Here is a 13,564-nt window from a genome sequence, read left to right on the forward strand (position 1 = left end):
GCAGTCACAATTTTCTTCCGTATTTTTGTGTATGTACATACTACATAAGCAACCAAATGGTACCTGGTGGAGAGTAACTTGTACCACTACAAATCATTTTCATTCCCGTCCCACTCGCAAATAGAGAGAGGGAAGAAAGGCTGTCTATCATCTGAGCCCTGATTTCTCATGCCTTCTAAATTTTCTTAATAGTGTTATACAAAATAATACTCGCACACAGTTTGAAACTACTGGTAACCTATCTAGCATCCAGCCTCTGAGTTGCTTCAATGTGTTGCTTAAATCTCACCTGGATCTCAAATTTTTGGAGCAGTAATCATGAATGTGTCACATAAGTGCTCTATACGGGTGGTCTAAGTGATCTTCCCCTCATTTCCAGTCACAAAACATATTCATCTTCCCAGAGGAAGGAAGTAATGACCCTGAAAGCTAGAAATGGTTTTTTTATTCAAGTGCTGTTTTTCTCTCATACTTCGTACAAAGCATTTCAGAATTTTACAATGAGTACTGACAGCCCGACATATAATGGTAACATTAAAACACTGTTAATTTGAACCTTAGTGTTAACTAGCATATGCATCCTTGAGGAGAGGCTAATAAAATAATTAGTTTACTCTGTATTTTTTTAATATCTTAGGGTTTTCAGTTTTCTGCCTGATGTCTAGCAGCAACCTGTTAAAGACTTTTGATCAGAATTTGAAATTCCATTCTGAATCTTAGGCAGGGATGTATAGTCTACATGGACATTGTTTTTCCTTCCAGTATTTTGCCAATTCATTTCACTGAACAGAGTAAAATTACCCCTATTATGAACAACAAATACTATTAGGGAGTAAATATGTTGACATGTAAATGAAAGACTCCGAAGGCCCTGAAGAGACTTCTGTAAGAAACTGCAGTATCGATTTTACACTATAATTTTACTCACATGGATCAAAAGTTCTGTTAACCTGCCATATCAGATTTGAATGATATTGCTAGCTTTTCATAACAGCCTCCATCACCGTCACCAGTAATGGTACTGGTATGTAATGGTATGGTGTACTGTAGCAGCCCATTAAAAGTGTTTCAATTGAATTGATTCTGCATTATTTCTCTTCCCCATGTCCTTGTCATTAATGCTACCAAATTATGTTCTTGTACGGTAATTAGTTTCCATGTTATAACATGTTAAATATAGAAAGTTTAACTGTAACCAAGCAGTAGTTTTCTTTGATGACAATATCAGTTCCAGTGCACAACTGAATTTCAAAATCTCTCTTGTGGGGTGAAAATCTGTTATTGCTGCTATCTTGTGCTGACAATGAGATGACTTTCATAGAAATACTGAATTATTTCATTTGTAATACAGTTTCATAGATTTTGTAGTTGCTCATGATCTTTACACTTGCGTGCAATGGGTGTAGCATCAGCATACAGAACGATCCTTGAATTTGAGGAGCAGTATTTTGTCATTTACACAAAACAACAAAAGAAATTATCCCAGTACAAAGTCCTGGGTACCCTGTATTACCTATCAGTAATGTTAGATCTATGAAGAAATTGATGCACTGGATGTGAAGTGCACAGTTTAGTCTACTTAGCAGGTGTTCCAGAAGATGACCCTGCACTGTTCTATGCCATCATGAACATACCTATACATTAGTGATATATTCATCACTGACAGAAAATTGAATAATCACGTTTTTGCTTCAAGTTTCTGAAATGGCAGTTGATGAGATCATATCTGAAGAGGCAGCTATCAAACCACACTTTCAGCATGAGGTAGGACTAGCAATTAGCAGAATTATGAAATGTGGATCTTGTAAACTAGAGTTGCTCTAGGAAAACAAGTAAGATGTGACACGTGTTCCAGATCAAAGATGAGAAAATAAAAGGTTACTGTATTAGATATAGCACACAAATATGCAGTGAATAAGAAGTGTGAAATGACTGCATTCGCCAGCCGGGGTGGCCGAGCGGTTCTAGGCGCTACAGTCTGGAACCGTGCTACCACTTCAGTCGCAGGTTCGAATCCCGCCTTGGGCATGTATGTGTGTGATGCCCTTAGGTTAGTTAGGTTTACGTAGTTCTAAGTTCTAGGGGACTGATGACCTCAGAAGTTAAATCCCATAGTGCTCAGAGCCATTTGAACCAACCATTTTTTGACTGTGTTCAAAGCTATGTAGACTTGTTTAATTCCTGGTTTAAGTAATTCACATTATTTCGTTGCTGTGTTTCCTGCTGCCGTCCATTAATACCAAAATGTCAACAACTACTTTGTTACTTTAAAATCTTCAACATGTTCACTGTGGCTGACACAAAGGTCAATAAGAACTACTAGCCACGAGTTTTTAAGTGTCAGCCACAGCGAATGTGCAAAACAAGAAAATTTTTGCAATTTAATTTAAAGTCCTATTCAGCTTCCTTTTTCAGGCGTGTTTATTTTTAAAAATTAAAACTGATGACAGTTTCATTACAAGACCCCTAATTTTGAAATCTGGATGACATCATCCCAGCACTGCAACAAAATGTGCACCATACACAACAGGTTCAATGTAATCTCTCCTCTCCACAAATTTGCACCTCAGATGTGTTATATGTCATATATATGTTGTACATCATATAATACTACAGTTAATTTTTCATATATCTGAGCAAAACGAGTTATTGTGTGTCCATGTTTATCTCATCTAGGCATTGCATCTTTCCCTTAACTTTAGTGTGCTTGACAATAAAATTTGTATGAAAAGATTTCTGTGTAAATTACCTTGTGTAACCCAGTGTGCCATTCAGGTGGGTTTACTTGTGTGTCAATATAATTGTCAGGTTTGATTTGAAAAGGTTTCTTGAAATATATTCCCACAAAAATTTTTAAGTATCTATTCTCAGTTGCAAAATATATTACACACTGTCAGTGCCATTTCAATGCAAAAATTTTAAATCATGCTGGGGAATATACCAATAACACAGTTCCAGCATACCTCAGAAATTTAATTTTAGTTGCTTCAACCAATGACAATTATGGACCAAGTCTTGCACTGCCCTGTTTTGCGTGTTAACCCATAGGCTGGCATGAAGGTGCTGGTGGTCACAGCCGATTGCTCTGCTGGGGCCAGCAGTGATCTCATGGTAACAACCAAGTATCAGCAATTTTACACTTTAATCTTGGTGAGGAAAAACATTTACTTATATTTGATATCCCTTACCATTTCCAGACGATTTTTCGGTTTGCGGTATTTTTATTTAAATACCTTACAAAACCAAATGATTAAATGACTATAAAGTTATTCATGAATTCAGTTTTAGATACATATTTAACATAAGATATTTAACTGTGTAATGGATAATTCCTGAAACAGTAATTAGCAATCTAGCTGTATCTTTTTAGCCAAGGCTGTACAGATGCATATACTTCACACTAGTTCCTAAATGACTGCTTAACACATTGACTACCATGCTGCTGACAGCAGAGCAGCACACTTAATGCTGTATGCCAGACCTGGTGGTGAAACATCCATTACTAATCACGTCAGGGCCAAGAAATGCAGAAGATAATCTCTCAGGGAGTACTATAATCTAATAATGTAAAATTATAACTACAAAGGCCATTTCCAATTATGTCTACCAAGCAAATTATGCTTTGAGTCAGTGATTTCTTTTGCCATAACTGAATAGTGAACACGCATGCCAGAGGATGGTGAATATTTATACTTTGCCTGTGAGAAGCAGCTATGCACATAGTCCAATTTATGTTGAAATTATCAACTGGGTATTTTAATTAAATTTGCTCTACTATAAGCAACATGATAAAGGAATGAAAAGAAAGACACACACACAATTAATTTCTTTATTAACACCATAGAGGTACCAAGCTGGATGCGTTACTCATTTTTTTACATGGCGAGTTTCCCCAGTAGGCCTATAAACCATGAAACAGACAAAAAGGTTACTTCTCGTTGTCTTCTCTTCCTTGGACTTTCACTTCAGAAACTCTGAAACATCCATTACAAAAACACATTACACCACTCACAAATCTGGATTCAGTCACTGCAATTCATATCTATTTTACTGTCAAAAATACTGACTCTGATCAATGATTAATTGTGAACATTCAAAAGTTTCCAAATGTGCAGGTTACTGAAGTTAGAATACAGTTACTAAACATTTTTTGATCAGGAAAAAATACCGAAGCCATTTGTTATGAGAATACGCCATTACCACAAATAATCCACATAGATGCATTGAAAGAAACTTTACTGGGCAACATAATGCATCAGAATACTATCTGCACAAAGAATGATATTTCTGTAGATTTACCATACATTTTACTTTTCTTGCGGATGATAAGGTTACTAACGGAAGTTACTTACTGTCCATTGTCTGGAATATAAACTATCCTTTCTCCTCTGCGAACATGTGCTTTTGCAGCAAGTATTATCGATTTTTTCCGTGATTGAAAAGCTTTAACGCACACAAATCCCACCATCATACACAAATCCGGGGTCTAGTGCAGCAGGGGATACAACCCGTCGGCTTTGAACAATGACGTCATTCCTTAGTCATAGATCATAATGTCTTCACTTTGAGGCATAGACAATAAAGCAGTTCTGTGTTCTAATAAGCACTATCATTAAAATAATTGAATGTTAATCTAAAAGCGATCGCTTGATATTCGGTACATCATTAAATGTGTGATTTAATTAACTTAATTGTTCGTTTTTTATTCGGCCGGCACTTAATAATAACCTGATCCTAAGATACAGATGCTTCAGTAGCTGATAAGTGGTTTTTGGCTTTTTTAAAAAAAAATCTCACAGTAGCTGATAAGTGTTTTTTGGCTTTTTAAAAAAAATCTCACGAGATAGAATAAACTGATCCTACTTTATTAAGCAATCAATAAAAAAACTAAACTAAAACATAACAGCTTTTGCTGCTATGTTTTAGCAGTAGCTGATAAGTGTTTTTTGGCCTTTTTTAAAAAAAATCTCACAGTAGCTGATAAGTGTTTTTTGGCTTTTTTAAAAAAAAATCTCACGAGATAGAATAAACTGATCCTACTTTATTAAGCAATTCTTCTTAGTGTTGTAGCTCCCTTCAGTAGCTAATAAGTGTTTTTTGGCTTTTTTTAAAAAAAAACTCACGAGCTGTTATGTTTTAGTTTAGTTTTCTTTATTGATTGCTTAATAAAGTAGGATCAGTTTATTCTATCTCGTGAGATTTTTTTTTTTTTAAAAAAGCCAAAAAACACTTATCAGCTACTGAAGGGAGCTGCAACACTAAGAAGAATCGCTTCTCTGCTTTTGCCAAGATATTGCTTAATAAAGTAGGATCAGTTTATTTTATCTCGTGAGATTTTTTTTTTAAAGCCAAAAAACACTTATTATCTACTGAAGGGAGCTACAACACTAAGAAGAATCGCTTCTCGGCTTTTGACAAGATCAATGTTTATCTCTCTCGCATTCCTTTGTTTCTCAACATTCTCCTCAGCTCTTTCATCTTTGTAGTATATGGTCTCTGGCGACTTGTGACGTCATTGTTCAAAGCTGACGGGTTGTATCCCCTGCTGCACTAGACCCCAAATCCACAAGGCATCAGCAAGAAGCGTCTCGCGGGCCCCGAGGAATCATGACGTCACATCATGACATGACGTCGTCTCTCACGCTAGCCAATATCGCTGGTAGTTTTTGTGGGTGTGTGTGTATAATGGCGGGTATTGTGGTTTGTGTGCGTTAAAGCTTTTCAATCACGGAAAAAAATTGATAATACTTCCTGTAAAAGCAGATGCTTGCAGAGGAGAAGGGATAGTTTATATTCCAGATAATGGACGGTAAGTAACTTCCGTTAGTAATCTTATAATGCTCAAGAAAAGTAAAGTGTATGGTAAATCTACAGAAATTTCATTCTTTCTGCCTATAGTATTCTGATGCATTATGTTACCCAGTAAAGTTTCTTTCAATGCATCTATTATTTGTGGTAATGGCGTATTCTCATAACAAATGGCTTCGGTATTTAAGTTGCAATCATCGTAACTTTTTCCTGGTCAAAAAGTGTGTAGTAACTGTATTCTAACGTCAGTAACCTGCACATTTGAAAACTTTTGAATGTTCAAAATTACATCATTCATCACAGTCAGTATTTTTTTACAGTAAAATAGGTATGAATTGCAATGACTGAATCCAGATTTGTGAGTGATGTAATCTGTTTTTGTAATGGATGTTTCAGTTTCTGAAGTGAAAATCCAAAGAAGAGAAGACAGCGAGAAGTAGCTTTTTGTCTGTTTCATGGTTTATAGGCCTACTGGGGAAACTCGCCATGTAAAAAAACGAGTAGCGCGTCAAGCTTGGTACCTCTATGGTGATGTGGAAATCCGAGCGTTGTTAATAAAGAAATTAATTCAGTGTGTGTGTGTGTGTGTGTGTGTGTGTGTGTGTGTGTGTGTGTTTCTTTTGATTCCTTTATCATGTTGCTTATAGAAGACCAAATTTAATTAAAATACCCAGGTGATAATTTCAACATAAATTGGACTATGTGCATAGCTGCTTCTCACAGGCAAAGTATAAATATTCACCATCCTATGGCATGCGTGTTCACTAGTCAGTTATGGCAAAAGAAATCACTGACTCAAAGCATAATTTGCTTGGTAGACATAATTGGAAATGGCCTTTTTAGTTATAAGTTTACATTATTAGATTATAGTACTCCATGAGAGATTATCTTCTGCATTTCTTGGCCCTGACGTGATTAGGTCTGGAATACAGCATTAAGTGTGCTGCTCTGCTGTCAGCAGCATGGTAGTCAATGTGTTAAGCAGTCGTTTAGGAACTAGTGTGAAGTATATGCATCTGTACAGCCTTGGCTAAAAAGATACAGCTAGAATGCTAATTACTGTTTCAGGAATTATCCTTTACACAGTTAAATATACTATGTTAAATATGTATCTAAAACTGAATTCATGAATAACTTTGTAGTCATTTAAATAAAAATACCGCAAACCGAAAAATTGTCTTGAAATGGTAAGGGATATCAAATATAAGTAAATATTTTTCCTCGGTAAGATTAAAGTGTAAAATTGCTGATACCTGGTTGTTACCAGCAGAGCAATCTGCTGTGACCATCGGCACCTTCATGCCAGCCAACGGGTTAATACACAAAACAGGGCAGTGCAAGACTTGGTCCGTAATTGTCATTGGTTGAAGCAACTAAAATTAAATTTCTGAGGTATGCTGCAACTGTGTTATTGGTATATTCCCCAGCATGATTTAAAATCTGACAGAGCGTAATATATTTTGCAACCGAGAATAGATAAAAATTTATGTGGGAATATATTTCAAGAACCCCTTTCAAACCAAACCTGACAATTATATTGACACACCAGTAAACCCACCTGAATGGCACATTGGGTTACACAAGCATTAGCTGTAGAATAGGTAATTTACGCAGAAAACTTTTCATACAAATTTTATTGTAAAGCATACTGAAGTTAAGGGAAAGATGCAATGCCTAGATGAGATAAACATGGACACACAATAACTCGTTTTGCTCAGTTATATGGAAAATTAACTGTAGTATTATATGATGTATAACATATATATGACGTATAACACATCTGAGGTGCCAATTAGTGGAGAGGAGAGATTACATTGAACCTGTTGTGTATGGTGCATATTTTGTTGCAGTGCTGGGATGATGTCATCCAGATTTCAAAAATAGGCGTCTTATAATGAAACTCTCATCAGTTTTAATATATAAAAATAAAGACACCTGAAAAAGGAAGCTGAATAGGACTTTAAATTAAATAGCAAAAATTTTCTTGTTTTGCACATTCACTGCAGCTGACACTTAAAAGCTCATGGCTAGTAGCTCTTGACCTTTGTGTCAGCCACAGTGAACATGTTGAAGATTTTGAAGTAACAAAGTAGTTGTTGACATTCTGGTATTAATGGATGGCAGCAGGAAACACAGCACTGAAATAATGTGAATGACTTAAACCAGGAATTAAACAAGTCTACATAGCTTTGAACACAGTCATTTCACACTTCTTAGTCACTGCATATTTGTGTGCTGTAATTAATACAGCAACCTCTCATTTTCTCATCTTTGATCTGGGACACATGTCGCATCTTACTTATTTTCCTAGGGCAACTCTAGGTTTACTAGATCCACATTTCAGAATTCTGGTAATTGTAGTCCTACTTCATGCTGAAAGTGTGGGTTGATAGCTGTCTCTTCAGATATGATCTCATCAACTGCCATTTCAGAAACTTGAAGGAAAAATGTGATTGTTAAATTTTTTGTCAGTGATGAATATATCACTAATGTATATACCAACAAATATTCATGATGCTATAGAATAGTGCAGGGCCATCTTCTGGAACACCTGCTGGGTAGACTAAACAGTGCACTTCGCATCCAGTGCATCAATTTCTTCATAGGTGGTATCATAGTACACTACTATCTCAGGCTTGATTGTTCCGATGCTCAGTGAAACAGCATTATGCCTTGAAGACACTAAACTAACAGCCTTCTTAAGTTTTTGAATGAAGGATATAAGTAAGTAATATATCAAAAAACAATTAAGTTTTACATTTTGCTGTAAGAAACTTGTTTTGAATCTTTCCTTTTATTATTATTTTGTACATGTGTGACCTTTTTGTGTCCTCTTCCCAGTTTGACAAGTACATCTGATTTACTTAATGAGGATATTTATGGTTACAAACAAAAAAAAGAAAAAACATGTGGTGACAATGCAACCTGCGAACAAAGATCATCTTCCAAAACTTTACGAGCCTAGGAAGTAAGCACAATGATTTGGACATAATAGCATGTTTTAATAAACCAGATGTTTCAGTTATTACTGAGCACTGGTATACCAAAAAAGAACCTTATTATGCACCAATTAACAAAAAATTTCTGCTCGTCTTTCAATAGGGATATCAAACCTTATGGTGATGTTGCAAAAGTGCCAATAGTTGGTGCTCAATTCCTTACATGTTGAAGGTGTTACTGAACTTTCTGCAATAAGCTATAGATGGGAAAGCTAATCTCTATCAATTGCCTGTAGAGAGAGATAGTAAATACTCTGGGAAAACGGCTGGGTAATAATACTGATAATTGTTCACAGTTTAATAAAACCTTATCTAACGCAAATCAGTTTTCACTCTTAAGAATGGCGAGTGGCATACACTGATCTAAAATTACTGATATGTAATACAGGGTACCCAGGACTTTGTACTGGGATACTTTCTTTTGTCGATTTATGTAAATGACAAAATACTGCTCCCCAAATTCAAGGATAGTTCTGTATGCTGATGCTACATCTATTGCATGCAAGTGTAAAGGTCATGAGCAACTACAAAAACTATGAAACTGTATTACAAATGAAATAATTCAGTATTTCTATGAAAGTCATCTCACTGTCAGCACAAGATAGCAGCAGTAATGGATTTTCGCCCCACAAGACAGATTTTGAAATTCAGTTGTGCGCTGGAACTGATATTGTCATCAAAGAAAACTGCTGCTTGGTTACAGTTAAACTTTCTATATTTAACATGTTATAACATGGAAACTAATTACTGTACAAGAACACAACTTGGTAGCATTAATGTCAAGGACATGAGCAAGAGAAATAATGCAGAATCAATTCAATTGAAACACTTTTAATGTTTCCAGAATGAGAAACATCCCCCAGGCTGTGGCTAAGCCATGACTGCACTGTATCCTTTCTTTCAGGAGTGCTAGTTCTGCAAGGTTCGCAGGAGAGCTTCTGTAAAGTTTGGAAGGTAGGAGACGAGATATTGGCAGAAGTAAAACTGTGAGTACCGAGCGTGAGTCGTTCTTCGGTAGCTCAGATGGTAGAGCACTTGCCCGCGAAAGGCAAAGGTCCCGAGTTCGAATCTCGGTCGGGCACACAGTTTTAATCTGCCAGGAAGTTTCACTTTTAATGTGCTGCTACAGTACACCACACCAGTACCATTACTGGTGACGGTGATGGAGGCTGCTACGAAAAGCTTGCGATTTTATTCAAATCTGATGTGGCAAGTTAACAAAACTTTTTATCCATGTGAGTAAAATTATTGTGTAAAATTGATAGCGCAGCTTCTTACAGAAGTCTTTTCAGAGCCCTTCGGAGTCTTTCACTTACATGTCAACATATTTACTCCCTAATAGTATTTGTTGTTCATAATAGGGGTAATTTTACTCTCTTCAGTGAAATGAACTTGCAAAATACTGGAAGTAAAAACAATGACCATGTAGGCCATACATCCCTGCCTACGATTCAGAATGGAATATCACATTCTGATTGAAAGTCTTTAACAGGTTGCTGCTAGACATCAGACAGAAAACTGAAAATCCTAAGGTAATAAAAAAATACAAAGTAAAAAAAATATTTTATTAGCTTCTCCTTCTATAACTATAATTAAACATAATGTTTCGACTCACGAATACAATTGCTAGTTAATGTTAACACTAAGGTTCAAATTAACAGGATTTTAATGTTACCATTATATGAACAGCTGACAGTACTCATTGTAAAATTATGAAATGACTTTTACAAAGTATGAGAGAAAAACAGCACTTAAAAAAAAAAAAAAAAAAAAAAAAAAAACCTTTCTAGCTTTCAGGGTTGTTACTTCCTTCCTCTGGGAAGATGAATATAGTTTGTGACTGGAAATGAGGGGAAGATCACTTACACCACCCGTATAGAACAATTATGTGACACATTCATGAGTACTGCTCCAATGTTTGAGATCCAGGTCAGATTTAAGCAACACATTGAAGCAACTCAGAGTCTGGATGCTATATAGTTTACCAGTAGTTTCAAACTATGTGTGAGTATAATGAGAATCCCTGGAGGGAAAATAATGTTCTTTATGTACAACACTATTGAGAAAATTTAGAAGGCATGAGAAATCTGGGTTCGGATGGTAGATAGCCTTTCTTCCCTCTCTCTGTTTGCGAGTGGAACAGGAACGAAAATGATTTGTAGTGGTACAAGGTACATGCTTACGTGACGTAACGTTTGTGTAGAATTAGAAACACAGCTCAGAACATACATACATATCAAACGATCACAGGCCCCGCAGATAACTCTTTTATTAGCGGGATTGACACCCACAGATGCTTTCTATGGTGAATCTATTTTTTGTATCCTGTATTTGTGACAGGATGAGAGGGGGTTCCGTTTTCTCTTCGTTAACGTAAGTTCTTGAGCTAAAATCCGCACAGCTAGTTAAACCACCCACACCAATACTTCAGTTGACGGCATCTGGAAAACCAGTACTAGTACAAATTTCTACAGCGCGTATGGAAACTCCTAGTAGCCTCAGTAGGCGATGTTTTATAATGATGCATGTGAAAGTTTTCTTTGTCCGTCGAAGCAGCAGCTAACTACATAGCATCCAGTGATCATTGATTGCGTCATATGATCATATATATGAGCATCTTTGCCAGTGTGTACATCGCGTTTGTTTGTGGAACGAAGGGTACCATGTGATACGTTGATCGTGTGATAGTGACACTTGCACATTTGTGGATGTGTTTACGTGGAAGACACACGAATTATGTGTGTACATTGATAAATGTCCATGCCTAAAGCAATGATTAAGATAACTGTGTTTGGAACGACAATTTGTCTCCGGCACTGTAACAGCAAAATCCATTACGAAACGGTGGAATTACTTCGTAAAATGGCTCTGCAATCCATTAACAGTGATTATAAAGCTCTTGGCAATGTTCGTAAGTCTTTTGTGGACAATGGACTTTATAATAGTGTGACGATAAACCATAAAAAATTGGAAGCCTATGCTGAGCAAGCAGTCCGTTTATTAATGCAAGACTGTGTGATAGCGGTACCTACTGACACAGTTTACGGTCTAGCAGGTGCTGTTCAGAGTGAAGATGCTGTTGAAAAACTGTACAAAATAAAAGGTCGGGATGCAGCGAAACCAATTGCGATCTGTGTTAGTTCTATCAGCGAAGTGGAAAAGTGGGCAGACACAAGCATTCTTCCTCCTGCCCTCTTACAGTGTATTCTTCCAGGACCTTTTACAATCGTCCTCAAAAGATCAAAAGCTTTAAATGCTAAATTTAATCCTGGAATCCCGAACGTCGGTATACGCATTCCACAAGACAGATTTATAGTTGAAGTTGTTAAAAAGTTCGGAGAACCTATTGCCCTTACTAGTGCAAATAGCAGTGGAGAACAGAGTGCAATTGAAGTAGAAGAATTCTCTCACTTGTGGCAATATGTAGATGCAGTTTTTGATGCTGGCAAAATTCCACAAGAAATCCGCACTGGCTCTACAGTTGTAGATTTAAGTGAACATGGTAGTTTTAAAATAATCAGAGCAGGTGTATCTTGTGATGCCCTGAGGCATAAGCTATTTCAGTTTAAATTATTGGAACGTAATTAAAACTTTAAGCCGCTGAGAGAAGCAGCTTGCAAGTGCAAAGTGCATTGCAGAAGTATTTATTGTACAAGGTCCAAAAATGGAAACTATTGGATATTTCTGCCTTTGTGGTGTCTTAGTTAAGAAACCAAGTGGCATACTTCAATAACTGTGATTCTTCAATTTTTCTAATGTCGAAGTGTATGAATTGGCTTACCATTTTGATGATAGTGTTATCTACAAGTTTTTGGATGTTGTATCATGAAGTACTGCAGTGATTTTCTCCAACTGTTAAAATATCTACTGCATTTAAAATGAAATGATGTGAATAACATATCGGTTTCTGTTTATTTCCAGTTTTTTTTCACTCCATAATGACTTGGCATTTGTGAATTTAGGAGATGATGTAATTTTAAGTTTAGTTCCATAAGAAATATACCTGTGATACAGTTCATATAACTGTGTAAACCCATTTTTCTTTGATTTCATTCATAAGCATGTAATATTTGAGACTAATCTGAAAGCTACTGCCTGCATTTCCATTTTTGTATTTATAGTGGCTTAAATACCAGTCACCCATCAATTCTTTCAATAGGAGGGGCTGGCACATATTGCTCAACACTGATTATGGAGCGTTCCATGATGATTCAATCTAACGTAAAAGTATTTCCTCGTCCCTTATCTGGTTCCCCTACAAAGAAAGGAAAACACCAAATTTTAGAATTTTTTCTCTCAATTTTCATCTTCAGGCAATTCAGAATGTAGAAGTTCTGGACTGGCACAAAATGAGACTTGCTGTCACTCTGAAAATAAATTACATTTTTTCTTTATCATTCAGTCTGTGTAAAATTTGGTTGTTATAAGCTCTAAATGATAAGGATTGTAAACAAAATTACCTTATACCTCTAAGTAAACTCACGAAAGCCATAAAAATATATATAGGCCTACTATCTATTCTTGTGTATCAATTTGAAAACAAACATGGCTTAGGTTGCAATTTGTGTCACCTGAATGGAAGGGGATTAACCCCATAATTCTCTTTCCAAAATAATCCCCAAGGCATGGGCTACCAATGGAAAAACTGAATATTTATATGAGGTTCAGCTGTTACGTATTTACTCCAATGAAAGTCGATTTCCTTGTGGCTGTGTTTTTTTTTTTCCTTCCTTCTTGCTTTGATGTACGTTTAATTG

The 13,564-nt window shown here is 36.2% G+C and overlaps 1 protein-coding gene across 1 annotated transcript; it reads left to right on the forward strand.

The window, feature by feature from the left end:
• Positions 1 to 11,041: 11,041 nt before the first annotated feature.
• On the forward strand, positions 11,042 to 13,250 carry LOC124624354 (yrdC domain-containing protein, mitochondrial-like). The gene has a single exon (XM_047149101.1). It carries the CDS (start codon positions 11,562 to 11,564, stop codon positions 12,393 to 12,395), a length of 834 nt encoding a protein of 277 aa, XP_047005057.1. The 5' UTR covers positions 11,042 to 11,561; the 3' UTR covers positions 12,396 to 13,250.
• Positions 13,251 to 13,564: the final 314 nt, after the last annotated feature.

The sequence above is a fragment of the Schistocerca americana genome, chromosome 1, assembly GCF_021461395.2.
Source record: "Schistocerca americana isolate TAMUIC-IGC-003095 chromosome 1, iqSchAmer2.1, whole genome shotgun sequence".
NCBI lineage: Eukaryota > Metazoa > Arthropoda > Insecta > Orthoptera > Acrididae > Schistocerca > Schistocerca americana.